A 16,000-nucleotide genomic window follows, 5' to 3' on the forward strand; every position below is an offset into this window, starting at 1 on the left:
TTATTTCATGTTTACTTCTACACTCTTTATAATTATTTACTTATTTCTAGTCAAGCCAGTTATGTCCTCTATGTTGGACTTGTTCCCCTGTGTTCCTCAAAGGCATGCTTCAATCAGTGCTGGATAGAAACTTGATCTTTACCACTCAGGTGGGTTAAATCCTTCTTTTAACCTTACAGCTACCTTGTCTAAGCTGCTGGAGTAAAGTAAAGTCCCTCTAATCCAAACATCAGTGAGTAACTCTCTGGGAAAGAAGAAGCTGCGTGCATTGAGAGGTTACAGTGTTGATCAGTGATGACATAATGTCAAAGGTCAATTGTTCGTTTTATTGGGAGGACGCTGGCCGATTGGCCAGTGGGTGTGTGAGGGGGGCGTGTACGGAAGTCAATCGCTAATCAAACAGCTGTGCAGGAAATTTAGCAGCATTGATTTACACACGTGAAACAGTGGACGGCAGAGGGTTGGGGTCTATGACTCTTCACGTTTAACGGCTATATTCTAAATACACTGTGTTTTGGGGGAACAGCGGGCAGAAACCCAAACAGGCAACTGAGGTGACTTTATGATAATGTTTGACCTGAAGAAGAGGAATAGTTTGACTTTAAACTGCAGCCGGGACACGGAGGAGTTCAGGCGGGCGGCGGTGAGACGGAAGGTTAAAGGGAGTGTGGTGGAGTCTCACACAGGTGAGGTGCCTTTTTAAAATATACCTATGTTTTACTCCACATTTTATGAATAATAAAACAAAATGTCACGAACCAATTCTGAAGACTAGTGGCACATAATACTTTTACATTTGGAGCAAAAATGTGATGAAAATGCTTAGCTTGGAGGCTCATGCTAATACTGGGATGCTAGTCACCTACTTTAAATGTAATGGTGTCAATAAATATGCTCCTCATAACCATGTATGTACAAGTTGTCATTTTTGAGCATCCCCCCCCCATTCAGTGTACTACAACAGCAGTAAATCCACCATCTATGAATATTATGTATAATTTTCTTCAATATTCAAAAAGGGAAATTGTTTCACCTGGGTACCATTTTATTTTTCGTTATAATGTTCAGTTTTTTTTTTTAATTCAACTCACTCACTCACAACAGTGATGGAAATAAATAAATCTTCATTAACAGTTGACATATTAATGAATCAATAGTTTTGGCAGCTTATACTGTCTTGGACTATCGTGTCCAGCACAGTGGGTGAGGGGGCATTAAGTCTTCTTTATCCTCCATGCTTCAGTTTCCTTTATTTGCTTGTGTACATAAGACCTTTGTATACACTGTTCTTATTGTGTTTTGTTGGGTGCAGTTGATGTCTGTAGCCTCTTGTTGGATTACTGCTGTGAACTCTCTTTCCCATTATTTAGCCTGGACTTTGCCTGTGGCATTTATCCCTCACACACACACACACACACACACACACACACACAGTCTTTCTGTCCGTTTCCCCCACAGAGGCAGAACTATTTTATTCAGTATGAATATGTTTGCACCAATGGTACAGTCAAATAGAGGGCTTTTGGGGTTTTGAATGCAGTACAGTAACTAGTAGCAAATACGTTATGAATACTGAGATGTTACTTAAGATTGATTCACTTTCAATTATCTATTTGCCTGTATAATATTTTCCTTTACCAGATTTGGTCAACCTGACTCGAGTCTTTGAAGAAGAAACTCAAGTTTTGTGCATCAACCAGATGTCACTGTTATCTAAAACTATGTAGCATTGCTAATACTCAGTTTAGTCAGTGTATACATTGTCTCTCAGACACTGACAAAGCTTGTAAGTTGTAAGGGTGGAAAATGTTGGACTCTATGGTGGAGGAAGAAAAACGGAAGTGAGAAAGAAGCCCTGTATGTGGTTGAGAAATTGCCCACATGACTAATAAATCTGTTACACTTCCGTAAAGCCGGACGTGAATTGAAAATCCTTCATTTTTCAGATGGGTAATGGATAATCTTATAGTCTGGAAATAAACTGCAGGTAAGGAATTGACAAGTTACAAGATTTCAAAGTTGTTGTGAAGGATGAAAGACTTGTAGTCAGTACATAGGTTTCAAAAAAACAGGAATAAGTTCTGTGATGTGTATACATGTGGTATTCCTTATTGCCTCATGGACTAAAGCAAACTAAATATAAGTAACTAACTGTTTTCAATAGATGTTTGTATCACTAAAACATGGTCATGAAATTGTATTTTACAGTGAAAGCCTCGGATCTCTGGTTTACTGTACTGTTTACAGTCTTTCCAAAACAACTAACTTTGTGCTTCAGCATTGTTGCTTGCAACAGGGTTTGTCGATCAGGGACAAACTCTAAGAAAATTGATGAATGAAATCAAACTTTGACAACTTATGCTGCTTCTCTTTGCAGGTCCTACTAAAGCTACTCCCTACCAGAGCCCTCTGAGAGCAGGACAAGATCAAGTGCACAGCCCCACTACAGGAAAATTATTGCCCCACCAAGTTAATGGCACAGAGGAAGATCACAGTCCTAACAGAGGTTATGGAGTCTCTGTTTCCTGTGTCAGTCCAGGACATAATTGTCTAGGCTCCCCTAGTCCTGTCAGAGGAGAAGGGAGTAGTTTTATAAATGGAGGATCAGGTGCACATATCAGCCCTAACACACACAGTCAGAGGATACCAGATCTTGCAAGTAGTGTATTTTTAGGATCTCCAAGTCCAGGTAAAAGAGAGTTTGAGAACTGTAGCCCTTTAAGGGAAGGAGAACACAGCTCTGAGAAGTTGTCCCCAAGAAACCATGGCTCTCTAAGGGGAAAACTGCGCACCCCAAGTCCTGTTCAGGGGAGGATGGGCAGCTACACCCCTGTAAAGAGCTCTAAATCTTGGCTACGACTGCACCGAATCTCAAGCAGCAAAATGAAAGGACAGGAGAAGAGAGTGGGGAAATCTTTGAGTGTACCTGATCTCATCGTGTACTTGGATGAGAGCAGGTAAGGTTCCTAATTTGGTAAAGTTTTGGCACTTTATTCAACAGAATATTTTAACACATACACAAATATATTTTTATATATATATTAACAGGATTCCCACCGAGAAAGTTAAACAGCCTTCACTAAACCCGCTGCAATCATCCAACTGTCATCATCCTGACATCACCATCAAAACACCAACAAGCCATAGCCGAAGTCGTACAGTAAACGGAACTCTTCAATCAAGCAACGGCAAAGAATATTCCCCAGGAAAATTAGATTTCATAGTGCAAGGGACAGACTGTTTAGTAGTGAATGGAAAGGAAATGAATGAAAAAACAGAAGAAGGCAAAATCTCTAATGGATATGGCTCTAAGTTTTCCTGCCAATGGATTCGGGTAACTGTAGATGATGGGCAGACTCACAAGGAGCCTAGAGATGACCACAATGAGGAGGACAGCAAAAAGGAGAATGGGGGAAGCAAGCCAAAAGATGAAGACAACACAGAACTGAAATTATACAACATAGCCAATGAACTCTTGCAGACAGAAAGAGCCTATGTGGCTCGTCTCCACCTGTTAGACCGGGTCAGTGACGGCCTCCATGTGTCCAGTATACTTTGATAAAATAGTGTTGACTAAAGTTTTTCTAAGCATAGTTAGATATAAGATATTATTTATTGATACAGACATTATGCTATAGTGTTGCTACAGAGGCAAATACTTGGTTAATACACAGGTATACTTGTGTAAAAGACTAGTAATTGTGAAACTAAGCCGTATACTCTGATTCTCACTACAGGTGTTCTGCTCACGCCTGATGGCAGAGGCAGGTCGAGGCTCATTTCCTCTTGAGGTGATAAGAAATATCTTCTCAAACATTTCCTCCATCTATTCCTTTCACAGCCAGTTCCTCCTTCCTGACCTGGAAACCTGCCTCAGACACTGGTGGGCATTCATATAAAAACGTAGTGCAGCATTAAGGATGTCTTTTAATATTAACACTGTGTGTTGAAGCTGACCCTCATCTTTTACTTTGCCACTTCCACCAAATGTAGGTATGAAAGCCCCGGCCTGGGTAATGTTCTTTTTCGACACGCACCCTTCCTAAGGATGTATGCAGATTATGTCAGCAACTTTGATCAGGCCATGGCGTTGGTGAGGACATGGACTGAACGCTCCTCTGCTTTCAGAAACATCGTCCAGGACATAGAGGTAAGAAACATCAGTATTTAATCATTTACATTTACACCTAAAGGTACAGAGTTGTGGGCAGAACATAATGTATGTATTGGCTGGTTTAGCGTCAGGGTGTGTGTGGCAGCCTCACTCTACAGCACCACATGTTGGAGCCTGTTCAGAGAGTTCCTCGTTATGAGATGCTCCTGAGGGACTACCTAAAGAAGCTGCCCGAGGATAACCCAGACTATAAGCTTGCTCACAGTAAGTGGATTGTATCAGTGTTTTTATCTCAGTCTGTTTACCCATCACTGTGTGCACTTGATCCTCTGTCTCTGAAAGGTCATCTTGTGTTTACCATGCATCTCTTTGTCATCTTCAACAGAATCCTTGCAGAATATTTCCATGGCAGCCACCCACTCAAACAGTGCCATCCATAAAGCTGTATGTCACCATAATGTTTACGAGATTTATCACTAATTAATTGTATTATATTTTCAAATTGATCCTGATGAGGTGATTTTAAATATTCCAGTACTTTGCTATGGAATTAAATAATTAAACACGATCTACAGCATGTTTTATTGTAATTTTTTTAGCTGACAGTTAGAAGAAATGTAATATTAATATGCCTGTATTGTCTGATATATCAGTTGTGGGAATAATAACTATCTCATGATTCCCCCTTGCAGATCAGATCAATTGTTTTTTTTAATCTTTTTTTCCTTTTAGGAAAAGCTGAAGCGGTTGCTGGAGATCTATGAGATGGTTGGGGATGAAGAAGTGGTCAACCCAACCAACGAGTTTCTCAGAGAGGGTCGTCTGCTTAAGCTTGCTGCCAGGAACACATCTGCTATGGAGCGACAACTGTTTCTGGTCAGACTACTGATTTTTCTATAAAGGTTCAGCTTCTATCAAGTGTCAAAGTTTTAAACAGCTGTTTATCTTAAACTTTCTAGTTAATAGCTCTTTATGTTATTTAAATGTAAGGAAACCTTGTAAATTATTGTGTTTCTTTCACAGTTCAACAACTTTTTGCTGTGCTGTACTCCCAAGTTCAGCCTAGTTGGCCAGCGCTTCACTGTTCGATGCAGGATCGGAGTAGATGGCATGCAAGTGCAGCAGACCACCAATGAAGACCATCCTTACACCTTCCAGGTCTCTGGAAAGGAAAAGACCCTTGAGCTGCAGACCAGGTGCGTGCACTGTGTGTACTCCTCGTATAATGCCTGCTACAAAACTGTATTTTTTTTATGCTGCCAAAGTTGTGTTTCTGCTGTCAGAAAGATATTTTTAAAGAAATGTAATTGAATATTAGACTAAGAAATAAACTTTTGATGCAGATCTGCAGAACAGCTACAACTGCTAAACAATAGCTTCTAGTTATGTATTAAATGTATATATTTTAACACGATTTCCACCTTAAATGCCATTTTTTCATTTTGTTTGATTTATTTAAGCTCTGAACAAGACAGAGATGAATGGATCAAGGTAAATGAGGAGTTTTATTTGTTTGGTGCAGGACAGTAAATATTACATAAATGAAGGAAATTGTGTCCATTTCTTTCCCCTAATGCAAGTGTTATGTATCTCCAGGTGATTCGAGGTGCTATTGATGAGTTTCAGAAGAAAAATGAAACTTTCAAATTGGCTTCCAAAGAGCTGAATGTAGAAGAACCAGTAAGTTTGATAGAACATGTACTGAATAGGTGTAGTGATGTAGTGTTTGTATTTATATTAGGTGCTGCTTGTTTTGACAGGCAGAGGAACTTGGTCGACGAGCCCCTCGTTGGATCAGGGACAACGAAGTGACCATGTGTATGAAATGCCAGGAGCCTTTCAACACATTCACAAGAAGACGTCACCACTGCCGAGCCTGTGGTTTAGTGAGTGATGAAATATCTTAGTGGTGAACACATAATATAGGACAAAATGGAAGTGACAGCTTCTCTGCTCCCTAGGTGGTGTGTGGGAAGTGTTCGGACAACAAAGTGGCTTTAGAGTACGACGGTAACAAGCTGAACAAAGTGTGCAAATCCTGCTACTCCATCCTGACAGGGCAGAGAGAGGACAAGCTGGAGGACAAGAAGAGAACAATGCTGGTGGTGAGCCTGGTTCTCTAAAGGTTTTGACAAGGGTTAAACTTGCTTTACTTTAATAGTAAACTTACTTTTACGTGGAATTATATATAAACTTCAGTTTTTTTATTTCACAAACTTGTCTAAATAGGTGCATCCATTTTAATTTAATTACACCAACTGGAGCCACAATAACAAGCTTGGAACAAGGTTGGCAAGGTTTCTTTATTTAACGCCATTGTGCTTTGTTGTGTGTTTTGCGATAGTTGGAAACATCTCCAGTGCCCTGTGACAGCGTAATGAATGGTTTTCACAACATGGTGACAACGTTAGACCTGGCAACTAGTGTGGTCTGCCAACAGGAGTGAGCCTCCAGTCCTCTACACTGCACTGCAGGTAGGGGTCTCTGTCATATGAATAATGTGAATGATAATGAATTATCTTTTACATACAACATATACATATAATTTTGCAAGCAAACAATTTAATTATATTTTCAAACATTGAATAATGCTGCCACAGACCCGTTTCTGTTTTGTATGTCGCTGTTATTTGTTGGAAAGCTTGTCTCTAGAGAGCCTGCACGAGCTGTTGTCATATGCAATGTTGCCACAATCACTGTTCCTGAGTGGCAGACATGTAGGGCAATGGTCACGATCTGTCATCATGCACTTGTGGAAAAAGGGGAAAGGCAACTAAAATGTTGTGCAATCAGCGGCACAGAAAGAAATTCTGCAGAGGTCTTCACAGCTGGACATAGGCAAAACAGATGCGAGGCATAATGTAGGTGGCAAACAGATATGAAGGTTATTAGCAAGTTGTTGGTCCACCATAAGCATCAAGAACAGCCTTATTGATCTTTGGCACAGGATTTAAGTCTGTTAAAAGAATTAATGGGAATATTATAAAAGATGGTTCCTCTCAATTGATTGAAACCATTCAGTGACCTGTTTAAGTCTCACTGTATTTATCAGGAAACATAAATGGACTGACTGTACATTAACTTGGGTAGAATGGTAAATTCTGATTAATTCTTTACAAGATGTTTTATTTTCTCCCTGTAATATAATAATAATCTATATCTAATAATGTATAGAATACAACTTTTGGTTAGTTTTGCCACAACGTGGTGGTAAAAGGTTGGTGCACACTCTCCATTAGGACAGAGAGCTCACTTATTGGCTGTCTGACTTCATTATGCAATACATGGCCCATCTTCAACACCTGCAACCATCACTCACATTTCCAGGATGTGAAGTCCCTGTCAAGTTTACCTCCTATGGTCCGCAGTGTGGAGCCCCCCCCCCCAGAGCCGCTAGTGTCAAACCCTGTTTCTGTGCAAGTAATTAAATCATCACCCACGCTTCCTCCTGTGCCGAGATGTTCTTCACCTCAAACTGTGCTGTACTGACTGTTGAGCTGTGACAAGCGGGATGCCAAGCAGGATGCCAGCATGCACAATGACATTAAAGCCAATGGCTCCAGATGTGGCACTAATGGTAATGCCAGCAGTGGAAAGAAATGTATTGAGAGGAAGTCAACATCAACAGCACCAAGGAAAACCACTGCTGAATATTTAGAACCATGGAAAATACTCATATGAGCATGTTCATGAACATAAAACAACCACTGGTAAAGACAAAGGTGTAACGTGTAATAAATAAAAACCTAGAAATTGGATTCAGGCATAAATTAATGCACAATATTTGGACAGAGAACAGTTTTCCTTACAAGTGGCTGTGCACTTTATTTGTGAAATGGTTTACAGTAAAATAAATAAAGGTGTTTTAACATGAGTTGTACTATCCCTTTCAACTACAAACATGTTGACTTTAGCTCTGTACAGGTTTTCTAAGGTGCTGTGTGGTGTAGTGAGAAAATATGCTTAAAGTTGCTTCCTTACAGCAGACAGTTGAACACATTGCATGAAGCTTTCAGTGACACACAGAAGCTCAGTGGGATCAAATTTGCCTTATAAAACACATTCAGCTGATCCCATTTCTTCACAGGTAATTACAGCTATTAAATCTTTACACTCAAAGCAATTTACAGCTAAAAGAAACAAACGCATATAAAAATGTACAAAAAATGACATAAGGATGATCATTGTAAAATATAAAATGTGGTTTATGTTAGCAGACACTGTTAATGACAGACTTGCCGAGAATTATCACTGATCTTTACCACTCTATGGATCATTTCCTGTCTCTTTGTCTGTTCTGGTGTTATGACCACTTGCTATTCAGTCAGCTACTCTTGTCGACCCTATTTTTTTTATCTTCTAATCTATCCAGGACTAAACTGCAGATAAAACGCCTATATTTCTCAGCAGTTGAGCTAGAAAACAGAAGGTCAGAATACCATATGAATACTAATGTTTCTCTGAATGCGCAACTAGGAAATCTATTGCTTATGTAAAAGCAATCTAAGCAAATAAATAGTCCTGTGACTGGGTAGTTAAGCATCTCTTATCTGTGTCTCAAGTTGTTCTGCCCTCTAGTGGCCACAACACACCTGCAACTGTAATACATAATAAATGAACGGCTCTTCAGTTGCTAATTTCTCCACTGTGATCACTAGAACGTTACTGTCTGTCTCTGTTGCTGAGCAAGTAGTGTATGCTGATTTTTTAAAAATGGTGACAGTGAACTGAAGCTATGGAGTTATGATCCAGACAGGAATGAGCAAAAGCCATAAGACTCTGGAACCCCCTTCCAGACTGCCACACTCATCTGACACAATGATATAGAATATAAATTATAACAGCTTTAAGCTTCTTGCTTCATTTCCCAGTAAAAACAAACAAAAAAAAAAACTTGTGGTCTCTTGTTTCACTGTTGTGTTTTCCTTTGGACAGAAAACACAAGCAAGATACCCTCAAGTGTAACTGTTATTTTGCTATCGCAGTAGCTAAAAATATCTTATAAGCTGCTAGGGTCTGCCTCAACAAAATACAGTGCTTAGCTGATAAAGAATATCATCTAAATCTAAAGTGTCTGAAACATTTAGGAAAAAAAAGTTTATCCCCTGGTGTGCCTGTTGTTTTCTAATATAACAACTGTAAACACAATTGGACATTAGAGAAAAACAAACATTAAACAGTGTAATGACTTATTCCTCTGAGTGGCAGGCCCAGCTGACAGTCAGAGGAGTAGTTTTTTATGTGCCTCTGCCGGCTGGACATGAGAAAATCGGGCTAAGTGTCATCCGACAGTTATCTTTACAGCCTTAACCTCCTGGTAAGGATCACGGAGGAGCTGGAGCCAATCCCAACTGTCTTTGGGCAGAATGCAGGGTCACCGGTCTATCACAAGGTTTGGTTTCAGCTCAGCCCAAAAACATTAAATGGACGATTTAAATCCACCAAGCGGTGGTTACAGACATGGCTCTTAAAGACAAAGGCGGTTTAACCTGCTGGTAATGACATGTTTCAAGCAAGGAGGCCCTGATTTGGACGAAGAGGCTTAAAATGGGATGTTAAAATCCAGCACTTGATGCAAGAACAGCAACACTGGCAGAGTTGGACCCATTTGACGCACACGCTGACACATTGTACATAAAGGAAAAATCTGGATTATTTACAAGAAGACTAGCTCTCTTTAACTTTCATACATTAATCATCAGTTCATGTCTTGTTGTGGAAAATCTCTTAACCACTGGTTTCAAGAAGTCTTCTGCCCAAGTCCCAATACTGAGTGTCCCCCATGAAGAATTATTTCTACTTATATTACTATCAGATGGATGTGGACCTGTGTTCAAACACAGCTCAGTATTGTAATACTTCATGGAAGGACTTTCAGTCGGCCAAGGGTGAGTAGTCCAAGTGCAGGTTTATCAGTGAGGCCGTGTCAAGCAGAACCGACCACACTGCTCCTGTTCGTAACATTAGAGCTAACTCTTTTTCTGCCCTTCCCATCAGCTTGTGAGAAAGAAGAATCGTAGTGAAGAACAACGAAGAACAAAGAGAACATCAGAGGTGTTTCTGGAGTCTCAAACAGTCCTCCAGACTGTGCAGCACTCAGTTGGCTCAAGGCAAACCAGCCCCCTTATAATACCAGCAGTGATGAGAGGTGAGAAGGCCGCCTTGTCGTCTCTCAGCTACAGCAGAGCTGCTCTGACACCAGCAGGGTGTCGTAGCCATAGATCTCCAGCAGGTGGAGCAGAAAGAGCCTGTCGCCATGGGGATCCAGACCCATAGCCCTCACACTTTCCTGGGTCAGAGTGGGATCAGGGCTTCCTGCCACCTCGCTTAGGGTTTGGAATATTCTGTTGTTCTGCTCCAGGAAAAACCTGAGTAAGTTAAGATTAAGATGACAAGTGAGTTTTGTTGTTAATTTCCCCATAGTCTTTGATTCTATTCCATGTCTATACTCTGAACAGTAGCAGTAACATGTCAAAATAAATCATACTTACAGAATAAAGAGATCCTCTTCACTGGACACACAGTCTCCATTCTCCTCTTGGGAGTACAGCAACATCTGCCTACACACACACACACACACACACACACACAATACATTTAATCTGTTCCTACAGGATGAAGGAATTTTTTTTTTTTATACAAATATTTATACCAGGACACGTAATACACATATACTTTACAATTTTTCAATTAATACTTTTTTTGATGCTTAGAGCTTCTTCTTTTCTAAAACACTGTTTTTCTGGCAGCTGGGTTTGTTAAAGTTTACCCTGTTGTTAAAGGAGGCATGTGTTGTTTAGACTGTACTTACCTCTGTTCAGTGAGTTTGCGATATTTCTCCCTGTCTGCAGTGCTGAGGCGGAGCAAAGGCTTTAGGCCTTCTCTGTAGGTCTTTACATTCTGATTGTCTACGTAAACATCATACAGATCCTTCTTCTCCTCAAAGATCTTCTCTGTAGTACCTGAACACAAAAACACACACAGACTCTAGATTCTAGCCATATTCTTTTCACAAATGTTCCAGCATCCACTTACATGCAACGTAGGAGAGCTCATTCTCCAGGGCGCTGATGTCGGCCACGTTAACATAAAAGAAGGGGCGGAACTCGGGCACGGCCACGCCAACCCCGGGGATGGAGATGTTCGCCAGGCAACAGCAGCAGTACACTAAGAGGGAAGAGGAAGTGAAGGGCGAGATTAATTAATAGCAAATGTGTGCATGACGTGTGGGCTGTCCAACACTGCTCCAGCTGGAAAGGAACTGCATGTACAGTGAAGTGCAAGCCCTCATCTGATTATTAGGTAATAGACACAACATGAGACTGATCAGTCTTCTCCTTCTGGGCAACACAGCTAATATACACGAATATCTAATGTCAAACTTTTTATTTAATTTCTGTGAATAAATCCGTACGCATCTCACCCCTGTAGCAAACCACGCCCACAGGTGGAGGGGAGAAGATGAGAATGCGTCTGCGGAGGAGAGCCAGTTTCCACAGCACCATGATCTGCTCCCCGAAGAATCGGATGAACTGCGACATACAGCCTGCGGGGTGCGTGATCTGGTCCGCAGGTGGACACACACACACACACACACACACACACAGTAAAACAGAGTAAGAAACACTTCACAATCATAGATAGATGAAATTGGAATGGAAAAATATCTCCTACCTTCATCTCAGGGTGCATGCTATGGTTGATTGCAGCTCCCCAGGCATTGGCTGGACATGCAGTGACAACGCCGTCACCACTGGGGGGCAGGAGTGCTCTCTTGTCCTCATAGAAGGCCTCCAGGGGAGAGTAGTGGCCTGGGGACTGAAGCTGAAGCCTGGAACAGCAGCGAAATGACATCCAAACATGTAAAATATAGGTAATTCAGATGTGGTGTTGCGAAACACAGGAGGAGCTGCATCCCTGAATTATACAAATGAATGAATGTCTGTGGCCTGGAAACTACAGACTAGACTGCAGATAAGACTGCTGTTTTACAAAGCAAAGTTGTAGGTGTGCAGCTACATGTAGGTTTCACATTAAACGTTGTGTGTTTCACCTACTATGCCATTTATATTTTCTATCCTTCTTAGCATAATTAGCATTTCCCTGTATAACGAATGCGTTCCGCTAGTTGCAACTGCCAAGAGAAGACAAATAACAGGCTTAAGATCAGGAAGGGAGAGAAGGAGATGGAGAGAGAGAAAAAACAGAGGAAAGGTATACAGAAATTCCTGAATATATAAATCACCTCGTGACCAACAGTGAGCCCTTTATATAAGAAACAGACGAATGCCATATCAGTCAGCAGATGGGGATCTGCTATGTGGGGAATGATGAGTAAGGAGCATGACCGCTGCATGACCGGAGGCCAAGAGAAGCCTGTGGGAACTGTGGAGGGGGAATAAAGGAGGATCAGGGAAAGCAGGAAGAAAGAGGCACTGGATATAGAGAGAGCTGTGTTTAAATGGCCACTGAAGGGGAAGTGTGACACGGATGTGACAAGACTTGGGATGTAATGTTTAAATACGCAGTCTTGTCCACACCAGCAAAAAACATTATTGCGGTCAAAAGATGATGGAAGGATAGTGTTGCTGCAGGAAATCGAGGGTGTTAGAAAGAGAAAACATGAGTCACCCAGAAGGTGTGAAAGTGATTTTTCTTTTTCTTTTGGAGTTGAAGGAGAAGAAAGAAGAGGAAGTAGGCTATCAAGGAAAAAAGGCACTAACAGACGAAGCCTCATACTCATTAGACTCAAAAAATAAAAATATGTTTGTAATATCTAAAACTTAAAGGTGCAGTGTGTAAGATTTAGCGGACAAGTGTAGAAACATGGCGGCGCAGCATGACAGCCAACGCTCCCTACTCTATGTAGACATAAAAAGCTAATTCTAAGAAACTTTCAAGTGATATATGAAAACCATATTTAAATCTAAATCTGAATCCAACAGAAAGCTGTGGTGGGGATTTCATCAGTATTATTCTGAACTAATCATCCACATCACATTATCAGTAAAATAACGCAGGATGAGCGGTAATGAAAATACACATTAGGTGCTGAGCACTGTGCTGCACAATCCAGCTCCTCTTACCTGACCTGATGCTCCAGGAAGCTCATATAACGGTAGAGCAGAGTGTAAGAAGGAGACAGGATCCCTACCGACTTCATCCTCGCCCCCCTCTCCACCGTGCTCTCCACTGCCATGTTGGCAAAGCAGGCGAGGCCAAAGTAGCAGCCCTTCCGGAAGTAGCTGTGGATGGAGGGGAGAGAGAGAGGGAGACAGAGGAAGCCATGAGTCATGAAAAGCAAAAACGCTGCCAGATGGCTGAGCTTTTTTTTTTGCCAGGCAACAGTTTATTTCATTCTGTCCTGCCAGACATTGGGACACATCTTAGTACTCAAAATGAGCTTGTTTGTCTCCTCCAGCATATAAAGATGATTACTTTCGTCCATTGTGTGGATACTCATGCTGATCATGCACGCACGCGCTTACATGAAGTCGGTGGTGACTCGGTGAGAGCCACTGGCGATGGCTTTGAATTCCACTCCCTCCAGGTCCATGTCTTTGGGCAGACACCACTCCAGCATGTTTCCTATCACACCCAGACACAAAGAGATAATAAAAAAAAAAACACACACACGCGTGAAAGCAGACAAACACCGATACAGGAGCAGACAGTAAATATACAGTTTTATCGTATCATTTTATTTCATGAGGGAACACTGACACAGCCCTACTGGATTCTTAGGAATTCATAATGCGTCCATTGAACGCTGACGCTCGAGTGGCAGCTGAGCAAATACGGCCTGATAGGAGAGGAGTAACAGAGAAGGTGACTCAGCCAGTGTGGTTTTTCATTTAATCATTAGCTACAAGTATCAGTCAAATATGAGCCGACTGCTTAGGCTGCAGGTCTGCATCATTCACTGAGATCCCGCCAAAGATAGTCCACTGCCGCCCTGACAGCGGTTACTCGCTTTGAGTATTGAGCTTCAAGTATCCTGCAGCTCTAAGTGTCTATAAAGTGTTTTACCTTACATGAAAAAATAAATACATAAAACAATGTATAGTATTTTTTTGAAAATCATGATGCTTGTCTTTGATTTGTCATGTAAAATGTGTCTATTACTGTTTTTGTTGTATTCTCATGACTCCTCTGTTCCAGTACAGTGGTCATTTAGAAGCTTTAGTGTCACTGGTTCAAATCCACTGTAGATCTGGAGCTTTGCTGTATGTCTCACTCTCAACCTTCCTTCAATCATCTCTGGCCATATTGTTATTTTAAATTAACATCAATGGAGCTTAGTATGTGTAATAAATAGGTACATTAAATCATGGTAATGTGGAATTTTACATGCACGTGTACCAAAGCAATACCCCGTTTGTTGTGTTGCTAAATAACTTCACTACACTGAGGCTTTTCCAAAGGCCTGATAGGTGTGGCATGGTAGTGTTGGGGTACTAAAGACGTTATCAGTGTGCTCAACTGAACAAATATTTCATAAAAGCATCACTACAACATGGTCATCGCCCTGTTCTTCTAGTCTCATGTCAGTCTGACATGCTGAAGGATCATGAGGTGCCCAGCTCCACCCTGCAGGGAACGTCCTGTGATGCAGTCAAGTCAGGTTTTCTCTACCATTTTGAAATATATACCTATATGATCTAAAATTGATTAACCCTCTATGTAAATAACCTGGTTAGCTCTTATTTCACAGGGGCTCATCCTGTCTCAGCCATGCCCCTCATTAATGCAGGGGCCTACTCTGCAGAAAACACCAGCTGATTGATTTGCATCATAAAAGTCATCCTAACCTAACATTTCTTTATGTCTCCTCTGGGGTTAGAACAGGATTTGGCTTTGAATGGTGTCTCTGACCTTCAGTCCCTGTCAGGAAAAAAAAAAAGCCACACCTGTAGGAGAAGGGTCTGCAGGCTCTGTGCTACCAGACACGACTGGTTTCATCTACTTTGTTTTCCTGACTATAAATAACTCTTTCCTCTTCTCTACAGCTGATTGTGTTTTATGTAATATCACCAGGATACTTAGATGTTTCACACATGTCTCACCTGATCTGGTGTTGAATGTAACCACAAAGACCGACACAATCTGGTCCTTTTCCTCCCATTTCACCATCCTGTCTTCCAGAGCCACTTCTCTTGGTCCTGAATCCGAGAGATGCTGCTCCTTGTCAGGGCGCAGCCCTTCATCCGTGCCCGCCGGGATGCTGGAGGTCGCGGGTGGAGCGCTGCAGCCGTCTGTGTTGGAGAGAGACCTGCTGGGAGAGGGACCCCCCGGACCGCTGCTCCACCCAAAGCCCGGCGCCGTGCATCCCGATAAAGAGCGACTGTTGGAGGGGCTCGACAGCCGCTCTTTCGTGTGATCTGCCGCCGGTGCTGCACCGCTGGGCTTCTCCGCGGACGGAACCTCCTCCCAGTCCAGCAGGGGGGCTCGGTCCGACCGCTCCACCATCCTGTCGGCGATCCCGCCTCGTCGGTCTCACCTCGGATTGTAAATGATGTCTCAGCCGAGAGGCACCAGGTCCATCCGTAGTTAATTACAACTCAGTGCAATTCCTGCATTATGAAGTGTTGCTAAATAGAATTTGCATCAAATTCTCGTTTTGCGGAGCAGCGTTCACATCTACCTTTATTATCTTTCTGGACTGATCATAAATTTGATGCTGTTGAGAGGGCAACTCCTTCGTCTAATGCGAGGTGCATTCAAAGTCACTCACCAGCAACTGTCCTATTGCCTCTCCAAAGAATAGCTATTGAACCTTTGTGAACGCGAGTCTGTTTTGGCTTCGTGAATGTAACCTGTTCCATAGCGTCGGGATCAGTCTTATCTGAGCAGGCAGCACTTTCCATTACAATAGCTGCGTTTTTA

The 16,000-nt window shown here is 41.9% G+C and overlaps 2 protein-coding genes and 1 long non-coding RNA gene across 3 annotated transcripts; 2 read left to right on the forward strand and 1 right to left on the reverse strand.

Annotated features, from left to right (window-relative positions):
• The first annotated feature begins 448 nt into the window (after window positions 1-448).
• On the forward strand, window positions 449-9,460 carry LOC113163397 (FYVE, RhoGEF and PH domain-containing protein 4-like). The gene is given in 17 exon segments (XM_026361980.1): window positions 449-686; window positions 2,378-2,957; window positions 3,049-3,523; window positions 3,738-3,883; window positions 3,994-4,150; window positions 4,240-4,378; window positions 4,500-4,558; window positions 4,847-4,990; window positions 5,138-5,310; window positions 5,575-5,605; window positions 5,711-5,794; window positions 5,875-6,000; window positions 6,076-6,219; window positions 6,459-6,501; window positions 6,504-6,521; window positions 6,524-6,588; window positions 7,354-9,460. Coding segments are annotated over 17 exon segments (2,697 nt in total). The 5' UTR covers window positions 449-562; the 3' UTR covers window positions 7,543-9,460.
• A 147-nt stretch (window positions 9,461-9,607) lies between these two features.
• LOC113163400 (DENN domain-containing protein 11-like) lies at window positions 9,608-15,996 on the reverse strand. The gene is made up of 9 exons (XM_026361986.1): window positions 15,181-15,996; window positions 13,603-13,702; window positions 13,201-13,359; window positions 11,789-11,945; window positions 11,538-11,676; window positions 11,150-11,281; window positions 10,926-11,076; window positions 10,606-10,674; window positions 9,608-10,482 (listed from the first exon to the last, which is right to left on the reverse strand). Exons 1-9 carry the CDS (start codon window positions 15,581-15,583, stop codon window positions 10,287-10,289), a joined length of 1,506 nt encoding a protein of 501 aa, XP_026217771.1. The 5' UTR covers window positions 15,584-15,996; the 3' UTR covers window positions 9,608-10,286.
• On the forward strand, window positions 10,375-11,616 carry LOC113163404. Its single transcript, XR_003298894.1, has 3 exons — window positions 10,375-10,486; window positions 11,139-11,416; window positions 11,546-11,616. It is a non-coding gene; the product is annotated as an uncharacterized LOC113163404 (long non-coding RNA).
• Window positions 15,997-16,000: the final 4 nt, after the last annotated feature.

The sequence above is a fragment of the Anabas testudineus genome, chromosome 23, assembly GCF_900324465.2.
Source record: "Anabas testudineus chromosome 23, fAnaTes1.2, whole genome shotgun sequence".
In the NCBI taxonomy this organism is placed as follows: Eukaryota; Metazoa; Chordata; class Actinopteri; order Anabantiformes; family Anabantidae; genus Anabas; species Anabas testudineus.

Coding starts and splice junctions, on each gene's coding strand:
- LOC113163400 (XM_026361986.1), bottom strand. CDS start 15,583: ATGGTGGAGCGGTCGGACCGAGCCCCCCTGCTGGACTGGGAGGAGGTT. Junction 11,946..13,200: donor TTCCTGGAGCATCAGGTCAG/GTAAGAGGAGCT, acceptor CTGCTGTTCCAG/GCTTCAGCTTCAGTCCCCAG. Junction 10,675..10,925: donor CGCAAACTCACTGAACAGAG/GTAAGTACAGTC, acceptor GTGTGTGTGTAG/GCAGATGTTGCTGTACTCCC.